The sequence below is a fragment of the Mercenaria mercenaria genome, chromosome 1 (assembly GCF_021730395.1).
Source record: "Mercenaria mercenaria strain notata chromosome 1, MADL_Memer_1, whole genome shotgun sequence".
Classification (NCBI taxonomy): Eukaryota; Metazoa; Mollusca; class Bivalvia; order Venerida; family Veneridae; genus Mercenaria; species Mercenaria mercenaria.
This window is the reverse complement of record NC_069361.1, coordinates 96,328,601-96,344,562: the sequence shown is the minus strand read 5'-3', so window position 1 is coordinate 96,344,562 and position 15,962 is coordinate 96,328,601. Positions and strand designations below refer to the sequence as shown.

At 37.5% G+C, this 15,962-nt stretch overlaps 1 protein-coding gene across 6 annotated transcripts in view; it reads left to right on the top strand.

Annotated features, from left to right (window-relative positions):
- LOC123564160 (cytoplasmic dynein 1 heavy chain 1-like) overlaps positions 1-15,962 on the top strand; it is a 91,284-nt gene that overhangs the window by 64,594 nt on the left and 10,728 nt on the right. For all 6 annotated transcript variants that reach the window (XM_053517837.1, XM_053517835.1, XM_053517834.1 and 3 more), the window contains 11 exons: positions 8-97; positions 679-993; positions 1,227-1,358; positions 2,019-2,113; positions 2,492-2,594; positions 3,089-3,160; positions 3,839-3,914; positions 9,939-10,099; positions 12,757-12,868; positions 13,383-13,567; positions 15,241-15,354. In XM_053517837.1, the coding sequence (XP_053373812.1) occupies positions 8-97; positions 679-993; positions 1,227-1,358; positions 2,019-2,113; positions 2,492-2,594; positions 3,089-3,160; positions 3,839-3,914; positions 9,939-10,099; positions 12,757-12,868; positions 13,383-13,567; positions 15,241-15,354 (1,455 nt within the window). The remainder of the gene's footprint in view (positions 1-7; positions 98-678; positions 994-1,226; positions 1,359-2,018; positions 2,114-2,491; positions 2,595-3,088; positions 3,161-3,838; positions 3,915-9,938; positions 10,100-12,756; positions 12,869-13,382; positions 13,568-15,240; positions 15,355-15,962) is intronic.

Genomic DNA, 15,962 nt, shown 5'->3' with positions numbered 1-15,962 from the left:
GTTTCAGGTGGAGTTCCCACCAGACCTTTGTTCCAGGGTGACATTTGTTAATTTCACAGTGACAAGAAGCAGTTTACAGGATCAGTGTTTGAACCAGGTTTGATTTCATATTCTATATTGGCCCCTGTTGACATCTACAAGAACCTGATATATAGATTTATTCTGTACAGCTTGTTTACTTTAATTTCATTTCTTGAATAAGGCAGGTTGAAATGCACAGACATTTAGTATTAAAGAATGAAGAAAATATGTAAAACAGGAAAAAGAATTATTACTTGAGAAATGAAACTGATTATTTAAATCAAAATTATATGGGGGGCCTTCGTGGCTGAGCAGTTAAGGTCGCTGACATAAAATCACTTGCCCTTAATCGATGTGAGTTTGAGTCTCACTCGGGGCATTGAATTCTTCATGTGAGGAAGGTCGGTGGTTCTATCCAGAGGGGCACCTGGGGTCTTCCTCCACCATCAAAGCTAGAAAGTCGCCATATGACTTATAATTGTTTCGGTGCAACGTTAAACCCTACAAAATAAAATAAATAAACAAAATTATACGAGAGTTGAAAATTCTGGAATAGAATGAAAGACGTGGATGAAGGAATTTCATAAAATGTTTCCATAAAATGCTCATTTGTCCTGGTACAGAAATGATGTAAAAACATTTACATGTTTTCTGCAGGTATTGAAGTCAGAGAGACCAGATGTTGATGAGAAGAGATCTGACCTGCTCAAGCTGCAGGGTGAGTTCCAGGTTAGACTGCGACAGCTGGAGAAGTCCTTGCTGCAGGCCCTGAATGATGTGAAAGGACGTATCCTTGATGATGACAGTATCATAACTCACCTTGAGACATTGAAGAAAGAGGCAGCAGAAGTTGCACGTAAGATGGAAGAGACGGACGTTATCATGGCTGAGGTGGAGACAACATCGCAGCAATATCTGCCACTTGCTATGTCTTGTAGTAGTATCTACTTCACTCTCGAGGCTTTGAAACAGGTAAAGTAGAATATGAATTTTATATTCATGTGATCACAAATTTTATATGATTTGATCGTAGAGATGCTATAGTCTGGTTGTAACTTCTAATCCAGTAATATGAAATAGAAGTAGAGTGATGTAATTTTGGGTAACTTAGAGGCTGCTGCATACATCCTTTATTTCCTAATTGTAGTTTCTTGCATTTTGTAATGTGGAATAAAATATCTCAACAACATGAATGTTTATTTTAGGTTCATTTCCTGTACCAGTACTCGCTGCAGTTTTTCCTCGAGATTTTCCACTCTGTACTTGCCAGTCCTAAACTGAATGGAGTGAAGGAATATGGTACCAGACTGTCCGTTATAACATCAGAACTCTTCCAGGTAACATTTTATACAGGATCCTTTTCATGTTTTCATGGATGCATTCTGTAGTTATATTTAAATAAATCACTGATAAATGTATAATAAACAGTTTTACTTATTCTAATGCATAGTCTAAAGTAGAGCACAGGTTTTCTATTTCTTAAGTTAGCATTATTTTCTACTGTTGATTGTCTATTTTCTTTCACAGGCAGCTTTTAATGCTGTAGAAAGTAATTCCAGTAAAATATTGTCAGTTTTATTAGAAAGAAATTCTCAAAAGAGAGAGCTGCAGGGATTTTTTAAGGCTGATTGTGGGGCCGAATATGGGCCCCATCCCAATTCCAAAAATTTGCTTATTTTCCCAATTCTGAGGTATAAATTTCCCAAAATCTGCCAAAAAAACCCAGTTTTTAGGTAGTCTCAATTTTCAGGTTTCCAAAACTTTCAAAAGACAAAAAAACCCAGACTTTTGATGTGACTTACAACAAAAACAAAAATTAAACAATTCTGAAATAAAGGTATGATGGTAAAACTTATTTTATGAATTTCCCAATTTTTGGGTTTTACGCGCCATTTTTCCCAACTGAATGGGCGCCAGGCCCCAGGTTGGAAATGGTAAAAAAATCCCTGAGCTGGCTTTATCATTGAAATATGTACGTTTGTATATGTTATTTACAGGAGACTTACAGTCGTGTAGGGCGTGGTATGTTACATGAGGACAGGATTACATTTGCCATACAGCTGTGTAGGATACATCTGAAGGGCATGCAGAGGTTAGTATCTCAAAAACAATCATTTGCTTTTAAATTTTATGTCAGAAGAAGTAATGTGTACTTTGTCCTGGCCTCATGTTCACAAAACATTTTCAGTCTCAATAGCATTTGATAATGAAACTTTGTCACTTTTGCCTAAATTGCATGTTTAAAATTGAATTTTTAAGTTAATGACTGTTTTCAAGTGACTATTTAGTTTTGATGTTCCGTCTCAAAAGGAATTTAATCTTGATGTTCTAGTAAAATTTGCTGAAAAAATTTCAATCTCAAACTCAGACGAGACCAAAAGATGTTATGTGATCCCTATCTCAGAAATTAAAAATTTAGCTCTAACTGTACTGCGTGTTTTGTGTACAAGATTGTGTATTATAATTTCAGTGAGTCTACATATGATGCAGAGTTCCACCAGTTCTTGAGGAGTCAGGAGGGACTGATCACAGCAAAACCACCCCCTGCTATACAGGGCATGACACAACAACAGGTCAGTTACACCAGTACTGAATAACTGTCTATGAAATGGTAGTTAGCTAAATTAAAATATGTACCAAACGTTAGGAGGTAAACATTTGCATTGGAGACTGTGAAAAAATCATTAAATAGACAGCATTAGGACGTTTCTTCTCATAGTCAGTAACAACATTTTGTGAAGTTGTTAATATTCCTCCTGGTTATGTTGATCTACAATGTTAAAACAGACATGTGAAATTCACATTCAAAGAGTGGAAATTGACAAACTTGTATCCACAAGAAATTTCATGCACACAAAATTAAATGTAACAGGACTTCTTTTGAAGTGTTATGTGTGATGACGACTCCTTTTGTTGGGAAAATTTTAGAGGAAATCAGTTAATAGTGGAAAACTTTCGAAATCTGCCGTCCAGTTTGACTGTCTTCAAAATACATACTGAATTTGTTTTTTCGTTTTTTTTTTCCATAAAACAAATGTTTTGTAGTTGTATATTTCTCTGTTTGTAGCTGGAGGCTCTGGTTAGACTCGGTCAGCTGAAGCAGTTCAAGAAGATCATAGATGAGGTCAGAGGGAATGTGGTAAGTCAGTCTATGTCCTAGTAATAAAAATACATTTCATACTCAATTTGTTATTAAATGAAAGATAACTAAGAATTGGTTTTAACATTAATTCTGTTTTAACTGCAGTTCTGTAATCTAGAGTAAACAGATCAAAAGTTACGTAATATTTAAGAATTCTGAATTTGAATATAAATCATTGTGCTTTGCTTGTTAAGTTAAAGAAAATAGTAATCTTAGTATAAATTTTGTTGACATCAAGTACTAACATTATCATATTTTGAGATTTGATAGTTAAGATAATTCTGTACAGATTGTTTATCTGTATTGTTGTATTTTGTGTGTCTCAGAAGAAGAAGAAGGTAGGATGTGATGTTGTATGTAAACATCTGTGTTAGATATTGTGTATATATTAAGTGATTTAGTATAAATGCCTTAAATTTCCTGTTCTAATAATTTCTATACCTTTCTTTGTAGAAAAGTCAGTCAAACTTCTTTCCTCTGTTAGAGATAAAATCAGTTTATAGATGTTTCAATCACTGTTCAGCATTCATTAATGGGTAGCTTGAAATGTTTTGTGGTTTTGTTACCAGTAAATGAGGTAGTACTAATTAAAAGTGCTCTGTGTTATTTCTCTTCTACCAATTTTCTTATTAACCATTTACAATGCTGTATGGCTACTACATGTATGTGTTACAGGAGATCCAGGCATGGTTGGACAGTGATTATGCTGAGACAAATATTCCAGAGATCTGGGATTCGGACAAACAACTCAGTAAGTATATTATAATTTAACATATCAGCATAATGTTGCATTTATTAGCAAAAATTTTCAAATCACTCTGTGTCCGTGGTCCGTCCGTCCGTCCGTCCGTTAACAATTTCTTGTTATCACATCTCCTCAGAAACTACTGGGGGGATTTTGACCAAACTTTGTCAGAATGATGTATTGGTACCCTAGTTGTGTCCCCCTGAAAATCAGACTGATTCAACAATTTATGAGTGAGTTATGGCCCTTTGTTTATTTCTATAATTTACATAGATTTATATAGGGAAAAACTTTGAAAACCTTCTTGTCCAAAACCACAGAGCCTAGGGCTTTGATATTTGATATGAAGCATCATCTAGTAGTCCTCTACCAATATGATTCAAATTATTTCCCTGGGGTCAAATATGGCCCCGCCCCGGGGGTCACATGGTTTATATAGACTTATATAGGGAAAACTGAAAAACCTCTTGTTCAAAACCACAGGGCCTAGGGCTTTGATATTTTGTATGTGACATCATCTAGTGGTCTTCTACTAAGATTGTTCAAGTTATCCCCCAGGGTCAAATATGGCCCACCCTGGGGGTCATATGGTTTACATAGACTTATATAGGGAAAAGCTTTGAAAATCTTCTTGTCCAAACCAGAAAGCCTAGGGCTTTGATATTTGTAATGTAGCATCATCTAGTGGTTCACTACCAAGTTTGTTCAAATTATCCCCCTAGGGTCAAATATGGCCCCGCCCCGGGGTCACATGGTTCATATTGACTTATATAGAGAAAAGCTTTTAAAATCTTCTTGTCAATAACTACAACATTCAAATTTGGACCATATGTATATTTTTGAGTGGCAAGATGAACCTTGACATGAGTTGACCTTGATCTTGACCTAGTGACCTACTTTCACATTTCTGTAGCTACAGCCTTCAAATTTGGACCACATGCATAGTTTTGTGCACCAGAAAAAAACTTTGACCTTCATTTTGACCTAGTGACCTACTTTTAAATTTTTGAAGGTACAGGCGTCAAATTTGGCCCATATGCATAGTTCTGTGTTTCGAAATGAAATTTGACATTGATTTTGACCTAGTGACCTACTTTCACATTTCTCAAGCTACAGCCTTCAAATTTGGACCACATGCATAGTTTTGTGTACCGAGAAAAACTTTGACCTTGACATTGACCTAGTGACCTACTTTCACATTTTTGAAGAAACAGTCTTCAAATTTGGACCACATGCATAAATTTGTGTTTCGAAATGAAATTTGACCTTGATTTTGACCTATTGACCTACTTTCACATTTTCTCAAGCTACAGCCTTCAAATTTTGACCACATGCATGGTTTTGTGTATCGAAAAAACTTTGACCTTGACATTGACCTAGTGACCTTCTTTCCCATTTTTGAAGATACAGGCTTCAAATTTGGACCACATGCATAGTTCTGTGTTCCGAAATAAAATTTGACCTTGATTTTGACCCAGTGACCTACTTTCACATGTCTCAAGCTACAGCCTTCAAATTTGAACCACATGTATGGTTTTATGTACCGAAACAAACTTTGACCTTTACATTGACCTAGTGACCTACTTTCACATTTTTGAAGGTACAAGCTTCAAATTTGGACCATATGCATAGTTCTGTATTCTGAAATAAAATTTGACCTTGATTTTGACCTATTGACCTACTTTCACATTTCTCAAGCTACAGCCTTCAAATCTGGACCACATGCATAATTTTTTGTACCGAAACAAACTTTGACCTTTACATTGACCTAGTGACCTACTTACACATTTTTGAAGGTACAGGCTTCAAATTTGGACCACATGCATAGTTTTGTATTCCAAAATAAATTCTGACCTTGATTTTGACCTATTGACCTACTTTTACATTTCTCAAGCTACAGTCTTCAAATTTGGAGCACATGCATAGTTTTGTGTACCGAAATGAACTTTGACCTTAAGATTGACCTAGTGACCTACTTTCACATTTCTGTAGCTACAGGCTTCAAATTTAGACCATATGCATAGGATTGTGTACCGAAACAAACTTTGACCTTGACATTGACCTAGTGACCTACTTTCACATTTTTGAAGGTACAGGCTTCAAATTTGGACAACATACATAGATTTGTGTTCTGAAGCGAAATTATGTCTCCCCCAGGAGACATATTGTTTTTGCCCCGTCCGTCCGTCCGTACGTCACACTTCATTTCCAAGCAATAACTGGAGAACCATTTGACCTAGAATCTTCAAACTTCATAGGGTTGTAGGGCTGCTGGAGTAGACGACCCCTATTGTTTTTGGGGTCACTCCGTCAAAGGTCAAGGTCACAGGGGCCTGAACATTGAAAACCATTTCCGATCAATAACTAGAGAACCACTTGACCCAGAATGTTGAAACTTAAAAGGATGATTGGCCATGAAGAGTAGATGACTCCTATTGATTTTGGGGTCACTCCGTCAAAGGTCAAGGTCATTGGGGCCTGAACATTGAAAACCATTTCCGATCAGTAACTAGAGAACCACTTGAACCAGAATGTTGAAACTTCATAGGATGATTTGTCATGAAGAGTAGATGACCCCTATTGATTTTGGGGTCACTCTGTCAAAGGTCAAGGTCACAGGGGCCTGAACATTGAAAACCATTTCCGATCAATAGCTGGAGAACCACTTGACCCAGAATGTTGAAACTTCATAGGATGATTGGTCATAAAGAGTAGATGACCCCTATTGATTTTGGGGTCACTCTGTGAAAGGTCAAGGTCACAGGGGCCTGAACATGGAAAACCATTTCCGATCAATAACTAGAGAACCACTTGACCCAGAATGTTGAAACTTCATAGGATGATTGTACATGCAAAGTAGATGACCCCTATCGATTTTGAGGTCACTCCATTAAAGGTCAAGGTCACAGGGGCCTGACCATTGAAAACCATTTCTGGTCAGTAACTTGAGAACCACTTGACCCAGAATGTTGAAACTTAATAGGATGATTGGTCATGCAGAGTAGATGACCCCTAACGATTTTGGGGTCACTCCGTTAAAGGTCAAGGTCACAGGGGCCAGAACATTGAAAACCATTTCCGGTCAGTAACTCGAGAACCACTAGACCCAGAATGATGAAACTTCATAGGATGATTGGTCATGTAGAGTAGATGACCCCTAACGATTTTAGGGTCACTCTGTTAAAGGTCAAGGCCACAGGGGCCTGAACATGGAAAACCATTTCCAATCAATAACATGAAAACCTCTCGACCCAGAATGTTGAAACTTCATAGGATGATTGTTCATGCAGAGTAAATGACCCATATTGTTTTTGGGGTCACTCCGTTAAAGGTCAAGGTCACAGGGGCCTGAACATTGATAACCAGTTCTGATCAATAACTTGAGAACCACTTGACCCAGAATGTTGAAACTTCATAGGATGATTGAACATGCAGAGTAGATGACCCCTATTGATTTTAGGGTCAGTCTATTAAAGGTCAAGGTCACAGTGGCCTGTTCATGTAAAATCATTTTTTGGAAATAACTTGAGAACCACTTGACCTACAATGTTGAAACTTAATAGGATGATTGGACATGCAGAGTAGATGACCCCTATTTATTGTGAGATCACTTGATCAAAGGTCAAGGTCACAGGAGCCTGAACAGTGACTTGAGAACCATTAGGCCAAGAGTGTTGAAATTTAGCCGGATGACTGGACATTCCAAGTAGGTAATCCCTATTGCAGCCAACCATCAGTGTCTCTTTGACTTTCGCTCCTGACCCCTATTGACTTCTTGCCTATAGGACTTTGCATTGGGGGAGACATGAGCTTTTTAGCTCACCTGTCACAAAGTGACAAGTTGAGCTTTTGTGATCGCGCGGTGTCCGTCGTCCGTCCGTGCGTTCGTCAGTCCGTGCGTCCGTGCGTCCGTAAACTTTTGCTTGTGACCACTCTAGAGGTCACATTTTTCATGGGATCTTTATGAAAATTGGTCAGAATGTTCATCTTGATGATATCTAGGTCAAGTTCGAAACTGGGTCACGTGCGGTCAAAAACTAGGTCAGTAGGTCTAAAAATAGAAAAACCTTGTGACCACTCTAGAGGTCACATTTTTCATGGGATCTTTATGAAAGTTAATCAGAATGTTCATCTTGATGATATCTAGGTCAAGTTCGAAACTGGGTCAAGTGCGGTCAAAAACTAGGTCAGTAGGTCTAAAAATAGAAAAACCTTGTGACCACTCTAGAGGTCACATTTTTCACGGGATCTTTATGAAAGTTGGTCAGAATGTTCATCTTGATGATATCTAGGTCAAGTTCGAAACTGGGTCACGTGCCATCAAAAACTAGGTCAGTAGGTCTAAAAATAGAAAAACCTTGTGACCTCTCTAGAGGCCATATATTTCACAAGATCTTCATGAAAATTGGTCAGAACGTTCACCTTGATGATATCTAGGTCAAGTTCGAAACTCGGTCACGTGCCATCAAAAACTAGGTCAGTAGGTCAAATAATAGAAAAACCTTGTGACCTCTCTAAAGGCCATATTTTTCATTGGATCTGTATGAAAATTGGTCTGAATGTTCATCTTGATGATATCTAGGTCAAGTTCGAAACTGGGTCATGTGCGGTCAAAAACTAGGTCAGTAGGTCTAAAAATAGAAAAACCTTGTGACCTCTCTAGAGGCCATACTTGTGAATGGATCTCCATAAAAATTGGTCAGAATGTTCACCTTGATGATATCTAGGTCAAGTTTTAAACTGGGTCACATGCCTTAAAAAACTAGGTCAGTAGGTCAAATAATAAAAAAAACTTGTGACCTCTCTAGAGGCCATACTTTTCGTGGGATCTGTATGAAAGTTGGTCTGAATGTTCATCTTGATGATATCTAGGTCAAGTTTGAAACTGAGTCAACTGTGGTCAAAAACTAGGTCAGTAGGTCTAAAATTATTAAAATCTTTTGACCTCTCTAGAGGCCATATTTTTCAATGGATCTTCATGAAAATTGATCTGAATGTTCACCTTGATGATATCTAGGTCAGTTTCGAAACTGGGTCATGTGCAGTCAAAAACTAGGCCAGTAGGTATAAAAATAGAAAAACCTTGTGACCTCTCTAGAGGCCATATTTTTCATGAGATCTTCATGAAAATTAGTGAGAATGTTCACCTTGATGATATCTAGGTAAAGTTCAAAACAGGGTCACGTACCTTCGAAAACTAGGTCAATAGGTCAAATAATAGAAAAACCTAGAGACCATATTTTTCAATGGATCTTCATGAAAATTGGTCAGAATTTTTATCTTGATAATATCTAGGTCAAGTTTAAAACTGGGTCACATGAGCTCAAAAACTAGGTCACTATATCTAATAATAGAAAAAACGACGTCATACTCAAAACTGGGTCATGTGGGAAGAGGTGAGCGATTCAGGACCATCATGGTCCTCTTGTTTACAATAGCATTTTCTAGTTTGACCTTGATTTTGACCTAGTGACCTACTTACACATTTCTCAAGCTACAGCCTTCAAATTTGGACCACTTGCATAGTTTTGTGTACCAAATTAAACTTTGACCTTAAGATTGACCTAGTGACCTACTTTCAAATTTCTCAAGCTACAGCCTTTAAACTTGATGCTGATTGCATAGTTTTGAGTACAAAGAACTTTGTCCTTGAAATTGATCTAGTGACCTACTTTCACATTTCTCAAGCTACAGCTTTCGAATTTGAACCACATGTACAGTGTTGTGTACAGAAATGAAATCTGACCTTGAGCTAGTCAATAAGTCTTGAAATTTGGAACACTCAAAAATGGCACATTGGTGGGCGCCAAGATCACTCTGTGATCTCTTGTATTATTTTAGATTATTTTTCCCCAACAGTTTCCTTGAAAATATATGAAATGCATAATGTAGAGACATGGTAAATAGCTGTCTCTTGAAATACTTCAGTTAAAATCAAGAGTTGAAAAAAAAACAAAGAGATGTAAATAGATATGTGATCCAGACTGTCATGCACAATTTATTTATCTTGAATATGTGTTCAATTTCCAGGTGAGATTGGAAAGGCAGTGAATGGATTATTGGTGGTGCAGGCAATGAGACCAGACAGGCTAACATCAATGGCCAGAATCTTTGTGGAGAAGGTCCTTGGTACGAGCTTTGCCCATACTGCAGACAAGGAACTTGACCTGGCCGAGATCGTTGAATCTGAGGTACAAGATCTGTAGTCATGAAAGTCTGAAAAACATATAAACAAAGTTATAATTTTTATACCATATATTGTTGTGTTGTGATAGTGTCTTTCTCCGATTATGGATCCTCCATAAGTGGAACTAAGTCTGTATTATAACATAGTCGGATAATAAAAGTAGAGAGCAGTCCAGGGATCACTTTTTATACGCCCGTTTGAAAAACTGGACGTATTATGGGAACGCCCCTGGCGGACAGTTGGGCGGGCTGGCGGTGTACACAGACCTTGTTCGGAGCATATCTTCTACATGCATGGAGGGATTTTGAAGAAACTTGGCACAGTTGTTCACCATCATGAGACGGAGTGTCATGCGCAAGAACCAGGTCCCTAGGTCTAAGGTCAAGGTCACACTTAGAGGTCAAAGGTCAAATTCAAGAATGACTTTGTCCGGAGCATATCTTCTTCATGCATGGAGGGATTTTGATGAAAGTTGGCAAAATTGTTCATCATCATGAGACGGAGTGTCATGTGCAAAAACCAGGTCCCTAGGTCTAAGGTCAAGGTCACACTTAGAGCTCAAAGGATACAAGAATGAAAAATTCAAGAATGACTTTGTCCGGAGCATATCTTCTTCATGCATGGAATGATTTTGATGTAGCTTGGCACAGTTGTTCACCATAATGAGAGGGAGTGTCATGCGCAAGAACCAGATCCCTAGGTCAAAGGTCAAGGTCACACTTAGAGGTCAAAGGATACAATAATGAAAACTTTGTCCGGAGCATATCTTCTTCATGCATGAATGGACTTTGATGTAGCCTGGCACAATTGTTCACCATCATGAGACGGAGTGTCATGCGCAAGAACCAGGTCCCTAGGGGTAAGGTCAAGGTCACACTTAGAGGTCAAAGATACAAGAATGAAAACTTTGTCCGGAGCATTTCTTCTTCATGCATTGAGGGATTTTGATACAACTTGGCACAGTTGTTCACCATCATGAGACGGAGTGTCATGCGCAGGAACCAGGTCCCTAGGTCTAAGGTCAAGGTCACACTTACAGGCCAAAGGTCAGATACAAGAATGACTTGTCCGGTGCATTTCTACTTCATGCATGGAGGGATTTTGATGTAACTTGGCACAATTGTACACCATCTTGAGACGAAGTGTCATGCACTGGTCCCTTCTTTTGAATTACTTCCCTTTGCTGTTACTATAAATAGCTTATATTCTAACTTTTTCATTACAAGTCATAGGGAAAAATCGAGACCACTTTTCTGTAGTACAACATGCATGTTACATCCAATTCTGAGGTGTATTTTGAGCTATCTCTACCTGGTAAGGATTTTTGTGTGGACTTAGAATTTTTTGGGGGTGGGGGATTTTTTTTTTTTTTTTTTTTCTCTTTAAAGATTAACTTCCCTTAGTTGTTACTATAAATAACTTACATTGTAATTTTTTTATAATTGATTTTTTTGTGGACTTAGAAAAATAAATGAATTACAATAATTTCTAAAAAAAAAAACAACATTGTAAACAACTAGAAAATAAAATTCCATTTGCAAATACAGGTGCTAATGTAAAGAAATTTGCTGTGACGGGCGTATATTGTGACATTCTGGCACTCTTGTGGCAGATACTATTATGAGATTAATTCCCATTTGCCTTGAATCAATGAGATTTTTGACAAAATGAATGGGATTTTTTCTTTTTATAATGGGATTTTACACCGGCGGACAGCTTTTATTACACTGAAAAGCAAACATCTGTTTATTTGTAAGAACAATTATCTTGTAAATAAACAAAACAGTTCCTTTCAGAGACACCTTTTACAACTCTAAAATTCAGTGCCAGGAATTGCTGAATAGGTTGATGAAAGTTGTAACCAAGTCTTGGGTCCACATGCATTTTTCCCCTAATGATTTTACTTCAAAGCTGCTTTGTCAAAGTTGAAGTTCAGTTATGTTTTAATCTTTCTGGACTTGATACACTTCCATTAGGTCAAAACAATTTTAAAGTCAAACTTATTTATAACCCTACCCTCAACCATTTCGTTTGGAAATTCGGGCGTTCAGCGTTTTTTATGAAGGGACTTCACCGGGGGTTTCTCCACCATCTTGTTATTCTCATCGCTATTCATCTGCGCGAATGGAGGCAGAAAGTTTGGCCTTCCAAATGCTTAAATTTCTGTTTCAGTAGTATTTTGAAACATCGTGAAAACAGATTATTTTTGTCTGGTAGTCATAATCATTGGACGCTCTATGGAGATAAAAGTGAAATTCAAGCGCCTAAATGAACGTCATACGAAAATTAAGTAACGGCAAGACCGCATTGCAGCGAAAAGTTGCAATTTCGGCAAAAGATCTACGGCCACGCGGATGCGATTTTTAAGCGCATTTGAGCAAAATTTATGCGATTTTCACCAAAATAATGCGAGAATATCGCGAAATCGCGGCCAAAAGTGATCCCTGGCAGTCTTTCAGAAACTGTTTTTCAGAAGATAACACTCCATTTCTACTTCTATTTTGATTCCAGTCATCTTTAATTTTTTTTTAAACTCGTACAATTCAAAATGGTATTAGTTTTGAATGTTAGAAGAAAAGATCTTTGCATCTTTATATATATTTTGCTTGTAAACTTAGAAGTGTTCTGATGTGTTATTACGTAGAATATTTCATTATGTAGCTGAAGGCCAGTACACCAGTGCTGATGTGCTCAGTACCAGGATATGATGCCAGCAGTAGAGTAGATGATCTAGCTGCTGAACTGGGGAAACAGATTACTTCCATTGCTATTGGTGGGTACTACAATACATCATTCTTTTACCAGTACTATCAAATTAACTGAGCCAAGAACAAAGCTACAGTGAAGCACGGCTCACTTGAGCATTCAGACTTGCTTGAGCAATTTTTCAGCTCCCCATCTATTTCCTTCTTTTTGTTTTCTGTTTGGATCACTCAAAGCCTTAAATAACACAACTTGACAAGCTTATTACGTCCCTTGCAACATCAAGCGATAATTGTTCTTTGTGTCTTGTCACAAAAACTTGAGTTGCCTCTGGTAAAGTTTAATGATACAGGTCAATTTGGTGCAACAGATAAAGTCTTTATATTCAAGGTTCATGTTTAAATCATATTTGTTTTGATTTGTAAGGACAGAGGTATATTCTAGAAAAAAGATCTCGGGCAATATTCAGATCTGATTAAAACAGACCCTTTATAAAAAAAAACAACAACAAAAAAACTTACAGTTCTAAATTCTTTTTTTGTTTATCAAAAATAACTAAGTGATCATATACTTTCTGTTGCCAGGTTCTGCTGAAGGGTTTACACAGGCAGATAAGGTGATCAACTCCTCCAGTAAGTCTGGTCGCTGGGTGATGTTGAAGAATGTACACCTTGCTCCACAGTGGTTGGTGCAGCTGGAGAAGAAGTTGCACAACCTGACACCCCACCCCAGCTTTAGACTCTTCCTCACCATGGAAATCAACCCTAAGGTAGGTTTGAATGCTTTTATTGAAACATTATGTTTCCAAAGACATTTCTGTCTTGAAATTTTCTATTTATTTTAGGATGGCGTTAGCAATAACTTACAAATGAAACCGCAAACAATTGAAGTTTCCATATGATATAGTTTATTATGTCTCCCACCACACAGTGGTGTGGGAGACATATTGATTTACTCCAGTCTGTGTGTGTGTGTGTCTGTGTGTCTGTCACAAAGCTTGTCCGCACTCTAAGTCGAACATTTCTCATCCGATTTTCACCAAACTTGAACAAAATGTGTTTGACCATAAGACCTCGGCCAAGTTCGATAACTAGCCAAATCGGTCCAGGCGTCTTTAAGTTATGGCCCTTGAATTACCAAAAATCGGTCTTTTTACTCTTGTCCGCACTCTAATCCGAATATTTCTCATCCAATCTTCACCAAACTTAAACAAAATGTGTTTGACCATGAGACCTCAGCCAAGTTCGATAACTAGCCAAATCGGTCCAGGCATTTTGGAGTTACGGCCTTTGAATTATCGAAAAATTGGCCTTTTTACTCTTGTCCGCACTCTAAGTCGAACATTTCTCATCCGAACTTCACCAAACTTGAACAAAATGTATTTGACCATGAGACCTCGGCCAAGTTCAATAACTAGCCAAATCGGTCCAGGCATTTTAGAGTTATGGCCCTTGAATTACCGAAAAAATCCGTCTGTTTACTCTTGTCAGCTCTCTAAGTCGAACATTTCTCATCCGATCTTCACCAAACTTGAACAAAATGTGTTTGGCCATAAGACCTTACCCAAGTTCGATAACTAGCCAAATCCTCCCAGGCACTTTTGATTTATGGCCCTTGAATTACTGATTGGATCCACTCATCCAGACCATCTAATTGGATCCACTCGTCTAAAACATCTAGAGAAACTAACATTTTTCATAGGGGCAGTTGTGGGAGACATGCGCTTTTCTCAAAAGCATCTCTAGTTCATTTTACGTGTGTGGCATAATTTAGCAGCAACTACTATCCACTTGAGTATGGATTAAGAAAAAAGTCTCAGTCCTTTGAATATGGATGCAAATAGAAGCCAGTATTGATAGCAACTAATACTTTTACTTGAATTTATATAACTAACTGACAGTCCGCAAATATTTGCCAAGCAATACAATGTAGCAATTCTCCAATAACTGCTTGCAACCAGCAGTAATAGTGCAATTTTCAACAGATTTGTTTGTTTATTTAGAAACTAAGTCTCAATAATAATTGGAGGGTATGCAGTTGAGTGAACAATGGTACATACTGTCACCCTGCCTCCTAATTGTAAAGTAACCAACAGCCATATAGCAACCAAGCCATTACGTCAACAATACAACCAATCAGCTTGTTTATTAATAACAGTTGATTTAGAATTTAGAATTTTTTCTTGCTGCTGGTTTATTCTAGTCACCAGGAAGTTAACTATACTAACAAGTTTTGTCTGTCTTCCAAGAGGCTGAAATTTCCCTAGAATTTCAGCCACTGAAATTTTCTGTTTTCTTTTCCTGAATAATTTGATCTGATTCTAGTTTAAGGTCCTGCCTTCCAGTGGTGAAAGAATGTCTTTGAAAAGGATTACTTCCAGGATGATATAAAACTTAACTAGCTAATCAACAAGTCACAATATGCTAATGTTTTCTATTTCAGTTACCAACAAACCTGTTGCGTGCTGGTCGTGTGTTCACGTTCGAGCCTCCACCTGGTGTATCAGCCAACCTGTTGAGGACATTCAGTACCATACCAGCTACAAGAATGTGCAGAGTGAGTATTGTTGTTTAAAGGGAGATAAAGCAAGAATAAGTTTATGCAGATTTTGAAGCATTAATGTAGACTTTCTTCCCCAGAGATTTTGCTCGATGAGGTGGCAAAATGGTTGTGTTCTTTACTAGATTTTCTTCCCTTACACAGTGCGCGTTTTGTGCTGCACAGACTTCATACCTGTTCCTTCATTTTTCTGTGTAACAAATATGTACTCATGTAATGTTTTGTTAAGGACGTATGCTAGAATTTGGTGCGAAAATTTTCCCAATAACAGAATTTCTTCAAACTTTGGATATTGAAGGACAATCATCTAAGAAACAAAAAAATGCAATAAAAATCATAGGTCACCGGTATCGAAAAAGAGTTATCTGCCCTTGAAAATGGCATTTCCCCCAAAAATGACGTTTTCAAGGGCAGATAACTCTTTCGAATCCGGTGACGTATGATTTTTATTGCATTTTTTTGTTTCTTAGATGATTGTCCTTCAATATCCAAAGTTTAAAGAAATTCTGTTATTGGGAAAATTTTCGCCCATCTCATATACAGGGAATTCTAGCATACGCCTTTAAGTATAATAAATAAAAGATGTCACTGAACTTAAAATTGAT